The 13846-nt window shown below is 53.5% G+C and overlaps 2 protein-coding genes across 3 annotated transcripts; one reads left to right on the top strand and one right to left on the bottom strand.

The window, feature by feature from the left end:
- Positions 1 to 2205: 2205 nt before the first annotated feature.
- On the top strand, positions 2206 to 5523 carry CLDN7 (claudin 7). 2 transcript variants are annotated; one of them, XM_032139739.2, is made up of 5 exons: positions 2206 to 2259; positions 3081 to 3597; positions 4450 to 4614; positions 4708 to 4792; positions 4898 to 5523. In XM_032139739.2, the coding sequence occupies exons 2-5, from the start codon at positions 3375 to 3377 to the stop codon at positions 5058 to 5060; spliced, it is 636 nt and encodes a 211-aa protein (XP_031995630.1). In that variant the 5' UTR covers positions 2206 to 2259; positions 3081 to 3374; the 3' UTR covers positions 5061 to 5523. The 2 variants fall into 2 exon arrangements, with proteins under 2 accessions (XP_031995630.1, XP_031995631.1); XM_032139740.2 differs by lacking the exons at positions 2206 to 2259; positions 4708 to 4792 and having other exon boundaries at positions 2946 to 3597.
- Positions 5488 to 13832, bottom strand: ELP5 (elongator acetyltransferase complex subunit 5). The gene is made up of 9 exons (XM_032139737.2): positions 13610 to 13832; positions 13171 to 13331; positions 12950 to 13010; positions 12782 to 12862; positions 10952 to 11172; positions 8717 to 8898; positions 6734 to 6829; positions 6490 to 6590; positions 5488 to 5850 (listed from the first exon to the last, which is right to left on the bottom strand). The coding sequence occupies exons 2-9, from the start codon at positions 13262 to 13264 to the stop codon at positions 5736 to 5738; spliced, it is 951 nt and encodes a 316-aa protein (XP_031995628.1). The 5' UTR covers positions 13265 to 13331; positions 13610 to 13832; the 3' UTR covers positions 5488 to 5735.
- Between the last annotated feature and the right edge of the window lie 14 nt (positions 13833 to 13846).

Here is a 13846-nt window from a genome sequence, read left to right as displayed (position 1 = left end):
TGGGAGCAGTGGCTCACGCCTGTAATCCCAGCACTTTGGAAGGCCGAGGCGGGCGGATCACAAGGTCAGGAGATTGAGACCATCCTGGCTAACACGGTGAAACCCCGTCTCTACTAAAAAAATACAAAAAAATTAGCCGGGCATGGTGACGGGCGCCTGTAGTCTCAGCTACTCAGGAGGCTGAGGCAGGAGAATGGCCTGAACCTGGGAAGGGGGAGGTTGCAGTGAGCTGAGATCGCGCCATTGCACTCCAGCCTGGGCGACAGAGCAAGACTCCGTCTCAAAAAAAATAAAAAAATAAAAAAAAATGAAAGTCAGTTGCCGTAGCTCACTCCTGTAATCCCAGCACTTTGGGAGGCTGAGGCAGGGCGATCACTTGAGGTCAGGAATTCGAGCCCAGCCTGGCCAACATGGTGAAACCTCATTTCTACTAAAAATACAAAATATTAGCTGGGCGTGGTGGTGTGCGCTTGTAATCCCAGCTACTCGGGAGGGTGAGGCAGGAGAATTGCTTGAACCCGGGAGGCAGAGGTTGCAGTGAGCCGAGATCGTGCCACTGCACTCCAGCTTGGGTGACAGAGCGAGACTCTGTTTCAAAAAACAAACAAAGCCAGAACAATGATGACACATGGCTGTAATTGCAGCTATTTGTTTTGGAGTGGGGGCATCCTTTGAGCCCAGGAGTTCAAGGCTGCAGTGAGCTATAATTGCACCACTGCACTCTAGCCTGGGCAACAGAGTGAGACCCTGCCTCTAAGAGTACGTTAATCCAGAAAAGTACCATTAATCCAAAAGTACAACAATAAAAATGAATAACAAAGAGTTCATGGCTGGGAGTGGTGGGTCACGCCTGTAATCCCAGCACTCTGGGAGGTCGAGGTGGGTTGGGATCACCTGAGGTCAGGAATTCGAGATCCGCCTGGCCAACATGGTGAAACCCTGTCTCTACTAAAAATACAAAAATTAGTTGGGTTTGGTGGTGGGCACCTATACTCCCAGCTACTTGGGAGGCTGAGGCAGGAGAATCACTGGAACCCAGAAGGTGGAGGTTGCAGTAAGCCGAGATCATGCCATTGCACTCCAGTCTGGGCGACAAGAGCAAAAACTGTCTCAAAAAAAACAAACAAACAAAAAAAAAACAGTTCATGAAGTCTTCATTTTATACAAAAGCAGGTCAATTAGCTTAGCATAAGGGGGCCTTTAATGTGTTTAGCGAATAAACGAAGGAAAGACAGAGAAATGTTTGAGAGGGCAAAATAAAGATAAAAAATGTGAGAGAGTTGAGATAAAAAATGGAGAGAGGAAAATGAAATGAGAGAGAGCCAGAATAAGCAGGGTATGTGAGAATCTGAGAAGTATGAGGAGGTTGGAGGGTAGTAGGAAGATTGGGAGGAAACTGGGCAGGGTGGGTGGGGAAAGTGCAGTGTGCACCTAAGAAGAGGAAAGAAAGATTAATTGCTGATACTGGGTTCCAAGGAGACTGGAGACAAGGCGCAAAGGTAAACGAAAAGACAAGGAGTGGGCTGGGTGCGGTGGCTCACGCCTGTAATCCTGCACTTTAGGAGGTGGGGGTGGGGGGATTGCTTGAGTTCAAGTGTTCAAGACCAGCCTGAGCAACATGGTGAAAACCCTTCTCTACCAAAAATACAAAAACTTTAGCTGGGCGTGGTGGTGTGCACCCGCGGTCCCAGCTACTGGGGACGCTGAGGCGGGGTAATCGCTTGAGCCCAGGAGGCGAGGCTGCAGTGAGCCGAGATTGCACCTCTGCACTCCAGCCTGGGTAACACAGACCCCCCCTCTCAAACAACAACAAAAAAAGACAAGGAGTGAAATAGGAAGCTCCAAAGCAGGAAAGGCAGGAAGGGGAGATGACCAAAGATGAAGGAGGAAGGAGCAAAAGGCTGGAAGGAGTGCCCGGAGGAAGGAGGGAGCAATGCTTTGGGGAGAGACAGCAGGACTGCAGGGTGAGGGACCATGGACGACCACCTTAGAGAGCCAGATTATAAGGAGGACGGAACAGTGAGGGCGTGAGAGAGTGCACAGCAATTGGCAGTCCAAGCCCAGGCCCGGGAGGGAAAGAAAAACGGGCGAGTGTGGGGGAGGGGTGGGAAAGGTGGAGGATAGGTCTGAAAGGGAGGGGAACGATGGGTGTGGCCAAGACTCTGACCTAGCCCTCACCCTGCTCCCCACCCTCGGCCGGCTTTCGGTTCCACTGGTTTCTTCCTCCAGTTAGGAGCCTTGATGCCGGAGGGGATAGTGGTAGGTGGGGAGGTTGAGTGCAAAGGGTTCAGGCTGTAAGTCATGTTGGGTTGGAATGGGGGCACAGGAAGGTGGGGCTGTTGGGGAGCCACGCTAAGCCGGGTGTCTGTAGCAGAGCCAGAGAACCGGGACAGTGAAGCGGGTGCTGAAGGAGGCGACTCTCAGGGATCGGGCCAGGGTCCCCGAAGGTGGGATCGACCAGGGTAGGAGACAGAAAAAAAAAAAAGGAGAGCAGCGGATGGGGGCGAAAGCGGGGCCGGGGAGAGAGCACTTTGGACAGAACCCGGCGGGGAAAGGACGGCGCCGAGGCTGGTCAGGGGCGCCCCGCAGCGTCCCAGGCGCACCTGTTGGGAAGAAAGGAAGGGGCTTCCCCCCGGTGTTCGAGGGAAATCCAGTCCGGAGGGGCTGACTCGGAGCTTGGGACTCCCGGGGAGCCACCGCCTCCTCCCCAGCGGCGGTCAAAACCGGGCAAGCGAAGGGGCGTGACCCTGGTGCTCAGGTTTCTTCCTCCTCACCTGGGCAAGGAGGGGTGGGGGCCACGACTTCCGGTTCAGGTGAGTGTCCCTTCGGTGACGTCAGGTCACCCTCGGCCGCCCCTCCGGTCCCGCCTCCCCCTCCCGCGCTCCCGGGGCCCGCGGGCCGCGCCCCCGACGCCCTACATATACTCAGGTGCGCCCCACCTGTCCGCCCGCACCTGCTGTCTCACCTCCGAGCCACCTCTGCTGCGCACCGCAGCCTCGGACCTACAGCCCAGGATACTTTGGGACTTGCCGGCGCCCAGAACCGCGCCCAGACGGCCCCTCCACCTTTTGTTTGGCTAGGGTCGCCGAGAGCGCCCGGAGGGAACCGCCTGGCCTTCGGGGACCGCTTTTGTCCGGAACCACCCTCCCGGCGTATCCTATTCCCTCTGCCGCGAGGCCATCGCTTCACTGGAGGGGTCCATTTGTGTGTAGTTTGGTGACAAGATTTGCATTCACCTGGCCCAAACCCTTTTTGTCTCTTTGGGTGACCGGAAAACCACCTCAAGTTTTCTTTTGTGGGGCTGCCCCTCAAGCATCGTTTGTTTTACTGTAGGGTCTCCCGCCCGGCGCCCCCAGTGTTTTCTGAGGGCGGAAATGGCCAATTCGGGCCTGCAGTTGCTGGGCTTCTCCATGGCCCTGCTGGGCTGGGTGGGTCTGGTGGCCTGCACCGCCATCCCGCAGTGGCAGATGAGCTCCTATGCGGGTGACAACATCATCACGGCCCAGGCCATGTACAAGGGGCTGTGGATGGACTGCGTCACGCAGAGCACGGGGATGATGAGCTGCAAAATGTACGACTCGGTGCTCGCCCTGTCCGGTAAGGCCGCGGGACAGACGGGGCGGACGCGCCCTGGACCGAGGTGGCGGGGTGGCGCGCGTGGGAGAGCCGAGGCCCCACGGCTGGGGGCCCTGGGTTGCTGGGGAGCTGCAGGGCGAGGAAGTGGTCGGCTGGGGGCGGCGGGGCTGGGTAGGGGCGGCGGGGCTGGGCGGGAGCCGGCCGGGGTTCTGGCGGCTGCACGTGGGCGCGCACCTCGGCCGCCCACGGTCCTCTTCCGCCCCCAACCCAGCCTCATCCCCGGCTCGGAGCAGCGGTCTTAGGCCGGGGCCGTCCCCTCCCCCATCCCCGGGCAGGCCATGGCCTCCGACATCTCCCGCCCTTTTCTCAGACATAAACGGCCCCGGGGCGCGGGGCACGGGGCGCGCCGAGGGCCGAAGGGCGGTGCGGCTGGTCAGAGTGGGCCGCCGCCTGCGGCCTCTAATCTTATCGGCCGATTAGCCGAAGCCACAAAGCCGGTGGCCTCGATAGCGGGCTCAGAGCAGGGACGTCGGCTGGCACGTGCGCCGCGCGGGGCTCGGGCCACCGTCTCGGCTTCTCTTCGCTGCCCCCTTTCACCCTTCCCCCTATCCAGGGCAGTTTCGCCGAAACCCCGGCGCCCCGGGCGGATCCTTGAGCGGAGAGGGCGGGGCGGGAGCAGGAAGGCCGCGCTGTCGGGAGGGGCGGGGACCTGCCCGCTGGGCCCAGGCCTTGGACACCTGGGCGCCGCTGGCCCGCGGCAGAACACGGCCCCGGACAGACGAGGTCCACGGGTTAGTGGGCGCGGCCGGCGGCACGAAGGCTGGAGCCGCCTCCATTTCCAGCAATGACGGCGCCCTTTCCCCTCGCCCGCAGCGGCCTTGCAGGCCACTCGAGCCCTAATGGTGGTCTCCCTGGTGCTGGGCTTCCTGGCCATGTTTGTGGCCACGATGGGCATGAAGTGCACGCGCTGTGGGGGAGACGACAAAGTGAAGAAGGCCCGTATAGCCATGGGTGGAGGCATAATTTTCATCGTGGCAGGTGAGCTCCCGGGTTCTCCATCTGGGAGGAGCAAGGCTGGGCAAGGTGCCCGTTTGGGGCCTCACTATACTGAAACCCTCATTCTCTCTCCAGGTCTTGCCGCCTTGGTAGCTTGCTCCTGGTACGGCCATCAGATTGTCACGGACTTTTATAACCCTTTGATCCCTACCAACATTAAGTAAGTCTGGGAACCCTGCCTCCTAAGGAGACAGGTCTGGGATCCTGGAATAGGGAGGAGGGCAGAGGCAGGCCAGGGTTTCTAACCACCCCCTTCTCTTCACAGGTATGAGTTTGGCCCTGCCATCTTTATTGGCTGGGCAGGGTCTGCCCTAGTCATCCTGGGAGGTGCACTGCTCTCCTGTTCCTGTCCTGGGAATGAGAGCAAGGCTGGGTACCGTGCACCCCGCTCTTACCCTAAGTCCAACTCTTCCAAGGAGTATGTGTGACCTGGGATCTCCTCGCCCCAGCCTGACAGGCTATGGGAGTGTCTAGATGCCTGCAAGGGCCTGGGGCTGAGCTCAGCCTGTGGGCAGGGTGCCGGACAAAGGCCTCCTGGTCACTCTGTCCCTGCACTCCATGTATAGTCCTCTTGGGTTGGGGGGGGCTGTTGGTGGGAGAGACAAAAAGAGGGAGAGGGTGCTTTTTGTACAGTAATAAAAAATAAGTTTTGGGAAGCAGGCTTTTTTCCCTTCAGGGCCTCTGCTTTCCTCCCGTCCAGATCCTTGCAGGGAGCTTGGAACCTTAGTGCACCTACTTCAGTTCAGAACACTTAGCACCCCAGACTCCACTGACAATTGACCAAAAGGTGCAGGTGCTCATATCTCGACATCCATTCCCACCCCCCCCCCCTTATTTAAATAGCTACCAAACTACTTCTTTTTTAATAAAAAAATGAAGATTTTATTAGGTCCGGTTCTACTCTCTCACATTACCCCATGTCTTCATCCTACCTTCTGTCCTGATGAGTGCTGCTTCCTGACTCACAAGGCGGGGCTCCATAGACAAGGGGAACCAAGGTGGGACAGGGACAGGGTAAGGCTAACACAAACAACAGAAAGATGGTTCTGGGTCCAAAGCCTTCCCGCGCCCCCTCCAATTACAATCTAATCAAATCTGGCCAGTCAAATATCCAGGTCGTCATCTGGGTCTTCTTGGTCCAGGTCATCATAAGCATCTGGCTCATAGAAGATGTGGCTGGTAGCCTGGCCTGGCCTAGGCCGCAGGAGAGCCTGCTGTCTGAGAAGGGAAGATGTGGTGCTGGTGAGGGTAGCTAACAGTTGGGGCTGGATACTTTCTTCCAGGTGACTGTGACTCTCATTAAGGCAACCTGTTAGGCCTCCATGTCATTTTATTGGTCCAAGTCCCTTTCTCTGACCTCCATGTTAGAGCTGAAGCACCATTTGGTACTGGGATAGATACCCTTGTACTGCTCTCCTAATAAAACCGTAAGTTCCTAGCAGCTTGAGGGCAAGGATCTTGTAGTCTTGCTTCATCCGCCCACATACTGGGCACAGAACAGCAGGCATGTAGTAAGCACTTGTTAACCAGCCTTTGCCACGCCCATATAGCCTTCTGTCCTAGCACCACTGCCTATTGATAGGGCCACCTCCCAAGGGTCTGCTCTGGCTCAGCCCAGGCCCAGGGTGCTCTGCGGACAACTGGAGCTGTGACCCAAGGGTCTAAGGGAGAGAAAAGGCACATAAAGGCCCTCTGCCATTATAGGGGGAATGGGTGGATCAAGAACTTGGACTTGTCTCTGGAGGTGGACTTCAGCCCCTATAAAGTCAGGTTAATCAATAACCTCTTGCCCCACCTCTCCACGGCCCAGATGCTGGGCTCTACTCAGGGATCCACGTACCCAGGTCCCAACCTTACTTTTCAGAGCTGAACTGGAAGGGCAGGGTCAGGCTATCTCTGGCTTCTCTCTCTTTCTTGGACAGGTGAAGGTTAAAGGTCAAATGAGTTGTGGGATCCACCTGTAGGTACAAAGGATGCTGCTACTCTGTCCCATCCCTAGAATCCCTGACCCCACCCCCAACCTCTGCAGCTTTTATTCTCTCTCCCTTGACCAGACCCTAAACTACATTTCCGTGTTCTGGCCCTGGCATTCTTAAGATACCGGGGGTATATGAGGATCGGAGTAGGGCTGGGACTCTACAGAGGGCCCCTCTTGGAGACGCAGGCTGAAGTCCGGAAGGATGGAGAACCACTGAGTCTGGAGAGAAAAAAGAAAAGAGTTTTTCTCATCTTACTGAAGAAACTAGACAGACTCCAGGACCTCACATCCTCAGCCCCCAATCACCTATTTAACTAACTGGTTTCAGCCGCTGCCCTCAACTTTTTTTTTTTTTGAGACAGGGTCTGGCTTTGTCACCCAGGCTGGAGTACAGTGGCGTGATCTCGGCTCACTGCAACCTCCGCCTCCCAGGTTCAAGTGATTCTCCTGCCTCAGCCTCCCGAGTAGCTGGGATTACAGGCACATGCTACCACGCCCAGCTAACTTTTGTATTTTTAGTAGAGATGGGCTTTCGCTATGTTGGCCAGGCTGGTCTCAAACCACTAACCTCAGGTGATCTGCCCACCTCGGCCTCCCAAAATGCTGGGATTACAGGTGTAAGCCACTGCACCCAGCCTCTATTTTATTTTCAAAAGTGAAAGCAAGTTGATTAAGGAAATAAAGGAATAAAAGGATGGCTACTCCTTAGGCAGAGCAGCCCCACTTACTCTTTTTTTGAGACAGAGTCTCGCTCTGTTGCCCAGGCTGGAGTGTAGTGGCATGATCTCAGCTCACCTCAACCTCCGCCTCGCTGGAGTGTAGTGGCATGATCTCAGCTCACCTCAACCTCCGCCTCCCAGGTTCAAGTGATTCTCCCGCTTCAGCCTCCCGAATAGCTGGGACTACAGGCACCCACCACTATGCCCAGCTAATTTTTGTATTTTTCATAGAGACGGGGTTTCATCATGTTGGCTAGGTTGGTCTTGAACTCCTGACCTCAGGTGATCTGCCCGCCTCTGCTGGGATGACAGGCATGGGCCACTTTGCCCAGCCCCACTTTTTTTTTTTTTTTTTTTTTCTGAGACGGAGTTTCACTATGTTGCCCAGGCTGGAGTGCAGCGGCATGATGTCGGCTCACTGCAACCTCTGCCTCCTGGGTTCAAGCGATTCTCTTGCCTCAGCCTCCGGAGTAGCTGGGACTATAGCTGTGTGCCCCATGCCTGGCTAATTTTTGTATTTTTAGTAGAGACAAGATTTCACCATGTTAGCCAGGCTAGTCTCGAACTCCTGACCTCACACGATCTGCCCACCTCAGCCCCCCAAAGTGCTGGGATTATGGGCCTGAGCCACCTTGCCTGGGCCCCACTTACACTTTATAACCTTGGTAAGTGACTTAAATTTAAACCTCCTTGGGCCAGGTGCAGTGGCTCACACCTGTAATCCCAGTACTTTGGGAGACCAAGGCCAGAGGATGGCTTGAACCTAGTTATTCAAGATCAGCCTGGGCAACAGGGTGAGATCCCATCTGTATAAAAAACTAAAAAGCTGGCTGGATGTGGTGCTACATGCCTGTGTTCCCAGCTCCAGCTACACCAGAGGCTGAGGCAGGATGATCACTTGAGCATGGGAGGTCAAAGCTGCCGTGAGTTATGATTGCACCACAGCACTCCAGCCTGGGCAACAGTGAGACCTTGTCCAAAAAAAAAAAAAAACCCCAAGGAAAAAAAACCCTCCCTGGACTGGCTTTCCAGCCTGAAAAATGGTGACAATAAAACAATCTACCTTAACCATAGCTAAGAAGATTAAATGAGGTGAGTAATAGAAAACAGAGAAATACCTAAATCAGCTTTTTTTTTAGAAAAGGTCTCCCTGAGGGGTGGGCACAGTGGCTCACGTCTGTAATCCTAGCACTTTGGGAGGCTGAGGTGGGAGGATCACTTGAGCCCAGGAGTTTGAGACCACCCTGACCAACACAGTGAAACCCCATCTCTAAAAAAAGTTTGTTTTTAAAGTCTCCTTGAAACATCAGCTTTTCATTGTTCTTCCCATTGTGCCACTCCTTTCTCTGCCCCCCGTTTCCAGTCCTTCCCTGTTGGTTCTTCTGACCTGGTGAGTTGGGCGCTGTCGGGGCCTCTGACACAGGATGTGGGCTGAGGCCTGGCCCATGGTACCGCCCAGGGTCACCTCAGTCTGAGCAAGGCTGCTGAGAGCTCCCACAGGGCCTGGTCCATGAAGCTCTTCATGTAGCAAGCCCAGCACACTCACTTTCCCCACTGCGGGGCTGTCACCTAGAGGAGGACAAGAAATGTAGAATAGTAGGGAGCATTCAGGTTGGTGGCCTGGGAGCAAACAGTGAAGAGGAAAGGAGAGAGCCTCACAATTCCATCACAGTGCTGCCAAAATCCTGACTTCCCTTGGCCAATCTCACTACCGTGCTCTGAGCCTCCTCCAGCCCACACCTTCATCTCCACTATCATCCCAATATAAAGCTGATCAAGGCACCGCTCTAACTTCTATCCTTCAGCAGCTCCTTCGCCTTCAGGATGGAATGAATGCTTCCAGCATGTGGTGTCCACTTACTTTCCAACCTCATCTCTTACACACGGAAGTACTTGTACTTTCTGGAACTTCCCAAGATCTCAGTCAGTGCCTTCAATTCTCTGCCTCCCTTTTTGGGAGCATTTAGAGTGTCAGGTACTATGCTAAACCCTTTAACACAATGTTTGAACTCTTACAAAGGTCAGCGTTTTTGGGTCAAACCATATGAAATCACTGACATTTAACAATTTTCTTTTCTTTTTTGAGACAGTCTTGCTCTGTCGCCCACGCTACAGTGCAGTGGCACAATCTCGGCTCACTGCAACCCCTGCCATGGGTTCAATACTGCCTCAGTCTCCCAAGGAGCTGGGACTACAGGCACGTGCCACCACACCTGGCTAATTTTTGTATTTTTAGTAGAGACGGGGTTTCAGCATCTTGGCCAGGCTGGTCTTGAACTCCTGACCTCGTGATCTACCTGTCTTGGCCTCCCAAAGTGCTGGGATTACAGGTGTGAGCCACTGCACCCGGACTGTTTTTATTTTTTTGAGATGAAGTCTTTCTCTGTCACCCAGGCTGCAGTGCAGTGGCGTGATCTCAGCTCACTGCAACCTCTACCTCCTGGGTTCAAGTGATTCTCCTGCCTCAGCCTCCCGAGTAGCTGCGATTACAGGCGTGCACCACCACACCCAGCTAATTTTTTGTATTTTTAGTAGAGACAGGGTTTCACCATGTTGGCCAGGCTGGTCTCCAACTCCTGACCTCAGATGATCCGCCCGCCTTGGCTTCCCCAAGTGCTGGGATTACAGGCGTGAGCCACTGCGCCCAGCCAATATTTAACAACTTTTGACCTAAAAAATGGCAATATAGTGGTCATCCTAATACTTCCCTTGTACCTTCCCCCATATACAGGGGAAAGTGAAGCAATGAGAGATCAAGCACCTTAATACAAAGCTGGGCGTCTGACTCCTAAGTCCATTTGAGTACCCACAGTGCACTTCAAGGCTAGTCCCAGTGCCCCTGCCCGGCCAAATTTGCCTGGCTGACCTGTTGCTCTTCAAGAGAGTGCCTTTTTTTTTTTTTGAGATGGAGTCTTGCTCTGTCCCCCAGGCTGGAGTGCGGTGGCCCCATCTCGGCTCACTGTAAGCTCCGCCTCCCGGGCTCACGCCATTCTCTTGCCTCAGCCTCCCAAGTAGCTGGGACTACAGGCGCTCGCCACCAAGCCCGGCTAATTTTTTTTTTTGTATTTTTAGTAGAGACGGGGTTTCACCGTGTTAGCCAGGATGATCTCGATCTCCTGACCTTGTGATCGCCCACCTCGGCCTCTCAAAGTGCTGGGATTACAGGTGTGAGCCACTGTGCCCGGCTGAGTGCGCCCTTCTTTAAGGTACCCTGTGCATGTCCTATATCATCACAGCCTTTATCAGACCATCTTGTAGCTGCCTGTTTACTTATCTCCATCTTTTATGGGACTTTGAGCTCCTGGAAGGCAAGGACCCAGCTACAGTCAGTCTGTATTTTGCCATTATCTAGAATTGTACTTGACACATTGTATGTATTTACTACTGATTTGTTAAATGAATGAATGAGTGAAACAAATGAGTAAAAAAATAACTTGGAGGAAAAAAAAGCAAATGGTAGATGGCATTAAGGAGAAGTTAAAAAAAAAACCAGACAAAAAGGTCAAAAAAATGAAAAAACATCTGGAGAACCCAGATGTTTCTTCTAGGGTAGAAAGGAAAAGGGGCACACTCCTTGGCAGAGGGAGATGTATGAGGGGAAACAATGAAGGAGGGGTCTCACCAGGACAGGAGTCCTGATGGCTCACAGCATGTAGGGCCTGGCAGAGTGTGGTGCAGGGAAGGCGAAGTAGCAGCCAGCTGAGTGAATCGAGAGCAATGGTGACAGGAACAGGATCTGTCCTCTTGCACATGGCTCTCAAGGCTCCCAGCGGCCCCCCAGGAAAGGCCTCCTCAGTTTTCGACCAGTTAAGAGGGTCTCTGAAGAAGTCATGGTAAATCAGCCTGCAAAGGGAAAATAAGACACAATATAATATTGCCCCTTCCCCCCAGAGGATCACAAAGTTCATCCTCTGATCTTTGTGGCTCTGTTTTCTCAATTTTCACGAATATCCTAAATATTAGTGAAAGATAATTACTGAGAGATAGCATACAGTGATTGGGAGGACAGACTTTGGTGTCTGACAGCCTGACCTCCAAGCTTGGCTTTGATACTTGCCCAAGGTCAGCTAACTGATACATTATCTCTAAGACTCAGTTGCTTCATTGGTGATATGAGATGCCAACCTCTAAGCATTCAGCACAGTGCTTGACACATAGTATATGCCTGATAAATGTTAGTTATCACCATTATCAAATATTTCCTGTGTGTGGCACCTAAAGTTTATCACCCTGGATGAAAAAAGAGAAAGCAGAGGACATGAGACTTGGTCCTGCCTGTAGAACAGCTTAAAGAAAGTCAAGAATTAAGTCAAGGAGTAACAACTACAGAAAAAACAGCTCAGGAAAGGGAGACTGGCATAGGTAGCAGAACTTTTTTTCCCAGATATCTCTTTTCTATCTTCTGGTTCTCTTGTGGAATGCCATCTTTTTCTTTTTTTTTTTTTTTTGAGACAGAGTTTCGCTCTTGTTGCCCAGGCTGGAGTGCAATGGCGCGATCTCTGCTCACTGCAACCTCTGCCTCCTGGGTTCAAGTGATTCTCCTGCCTCAGCCTCCCGAGTAGCTGGAATTACAGGCATGTGCCACCATGCCCAGCTAATTTTTTGTATTTTTTGTAGAGATGGAGTTTCTCCATGTTGGTCAGACTGGTCTCGAACTCCCGACCTCAGGTGATCCACCCGCCTCAGCCTCCCAAAGTGCTGCGATTACAGGCGTGAGCCACCGCGCCCAGCCATGGAATGCCATCTTAACATACACCACCACCTCTATCACAACAATGGCTGATGCAAAATTAGAGGCTCAACAGATAAGATGTAAACTACTATTAACATCCACTGAGTTGCCCGGACTAGGAAGTAGAAAGCATCCTACTAATGGTTCTTAATGTCTCCTGATCAGGCATGCAGCTGGGTTTAGGAACTTCCTTATCTCAATACTTTCTTCTCCCCCACATTAGTCAATAAATCCTGGAAATTCTACCCACTAAAGTCCTTTCCATGTATTCTAAAATTTCCATCTCTACTGCCACTGCCTTAAACCAGGCCTCTATCACTTCCTACCATTATTCCCAAAAATTCATTAGGCCAGGAACAGGTCTGTCTCACTCACTGCTGTCTCCAGCATCTTGCACAGCACCTGGTTTATAGCTGGTGCTCGGTACATATGCACTTTAATGAGTGAACCCGGATTAATGGATTACTGCAATACCCTTCCCACATGTTCTCCCTAACTCCAGGCTATTTCCCTCTCAACTTCTATGATCTTTGCTTTGGACTCCCCAAATACTCATCACTCCTCTTACTAATTCTTGCCTCTTGAAAGACCCATATCCAATTCTTCAATGAATATTTAAGGAACTGCTACTATATACCAGGTTCTGCGCTTGTTGTAAAGAAAATTTCCTTAGCAATATAGATCTCAAATTTAATCAAATCTCTTCCAACTGGTACTTACCGATTGTTGATATCAGAGTCAAAACCTTCACGAAACTCTTCCTCGCTCACTTCACAGCCCAGGATATGCACTTGCTCCCCACTAAGGCAGAGATGAGAAGGGATTGTCAAAGAGTGGGCACAGGCCCCCTATCCAGGGTAGGCCGGGGTGACACTGTGGGATACTCACCACAGTGCAGATTTCTTGACAAGCGCCTTCAAGAGACTGCGCCCCTCCCACTCCACGGAATCTGCAGAGCGAGGGAGGGATAAAGAGTGTGAGAGCGCTGGGATTACCGCCTTCGCGAACCCGTCGCGATCTCCACACCTAGCCTGTGACTCATGGCCCTTCCTCCCCACTTCCGTCCCATCAGCCAGGCCCGAACCCACCGCCGTGCCTCTGGCTCTCACCCCGAAGCAGCACCAGGCCGCCCAAGGCCAACAGCGAGTCCAACATCTCCAACTCGCGTCCGGTCCTTGCTCTGGCGCCCTCTGATGGCGTCATGACCCAGTGTCCCGCCCCCTCGGCGTGAAACGGGCGGGGCACTCGGGCGTCCTCCCACCATTAAGACCTAACATAGTCCGGAATGAGAGGTGATTATGTTCAATATTCCCAGGGGGGCGCTCACGCGGAGGGCGCCCCTCCCCGAGCCCTGGCGCACAGTCGTACGGACAACAACCCCGTCTAGATTTTCACTGTGACCGGGACGGGAAAAGCAGTTGGGGCAGTTGTCAGTAGGAAGCGGAGGAGGACCCACAAGCCCCCCCAGGCCCCGCCCCGCGGCCACATTCTGCGCGTGCGCAGTACTGCAGCCTCGTTCGGAGTTCTTCTGGCTTTCCTTATACCTACCCTCATAGACCGCGCAGGAGGAACTTGGTCCCGGTGACGCGAATACACGTCACCACCGGAAGTAGTGTCAAAGGGGAAGAGGAGGGGGAAAGATAGGAGGAGGGAGTCCTCTGGGCGGTAAAATGGCGCCTGTCAGAGTTGGAAACCCAGCTGCAGAGGCTGCAGCCCCGCTCCCCAGCGGCTAAAGGACCCCCGAGCTCGGGGAGGGGGACGCCGCTCCGGCCCAGCGCTCCGCGC

This window comes from Hylobates moloch, unplaced genomic scaffold (assembly GCF_009828535.3).
Source record: "Hylobates moloch isolate HMO894 unplaced genomic scaffold, HMol_V3 SCAFFOLD_19, whole genome shotgun sequence".
NCBI lineage: Eukaryota > Metazoa > Chordata > Mammalia > Primates > Hylobatidae > Hylobates > Hylobates moloch.
Note: the sequence above shows the minus strand (reverse complement) of the source record. Positions and strands in the feature narration are given on the sequence as shown.

Bases quoted from the DNA above. Each gene is read 5' to 3' on its own strand.
- CLDN7 (XM_032139739.2), top strand. From the start codon at position 3,375: ATGGCCAATTCGGGCCTGCAGTTGCTGGGCTTCTCCATGGCCCTGCTG. The intron at 3,598-4,449 runs GTAAGGCCGCGG...CCTCGCCCGCAG, and splicing joins CTCGGTGCTCGCCCTGTCCG to CGGCCTTGCAGGCCACTCGA. The intron at 4,615-4,707 runs GTGAGCTCCCGG...TTCTCTCTCCAG, and splicing joins CATAATTTTCATCGTGGCAG to GTCTTGCCGCCTTGGTAGCT.
- ELP5 (XM_032139737.2), bottom strand. From the start codon at position 13,264: ATGACGCCATCAGAGGGCGCCAGAGCAAGGACCGGACGCGAGTTGGAG. The intron at 8,899-10,951 runs GTGAGACCCCTC...GTCCTCCTCTAG, and splicing joins CCATCAGGACTCCTGTCCTG to GTGACAGCCCCGCAGTGGGG. The intron at 6,591-6,733 runs GTATCTTAAGAA...TTGTACCTACAG, and splicing joins CCGATCCTCATATACCCCCG to GTGGATCCCACAACTCATTT.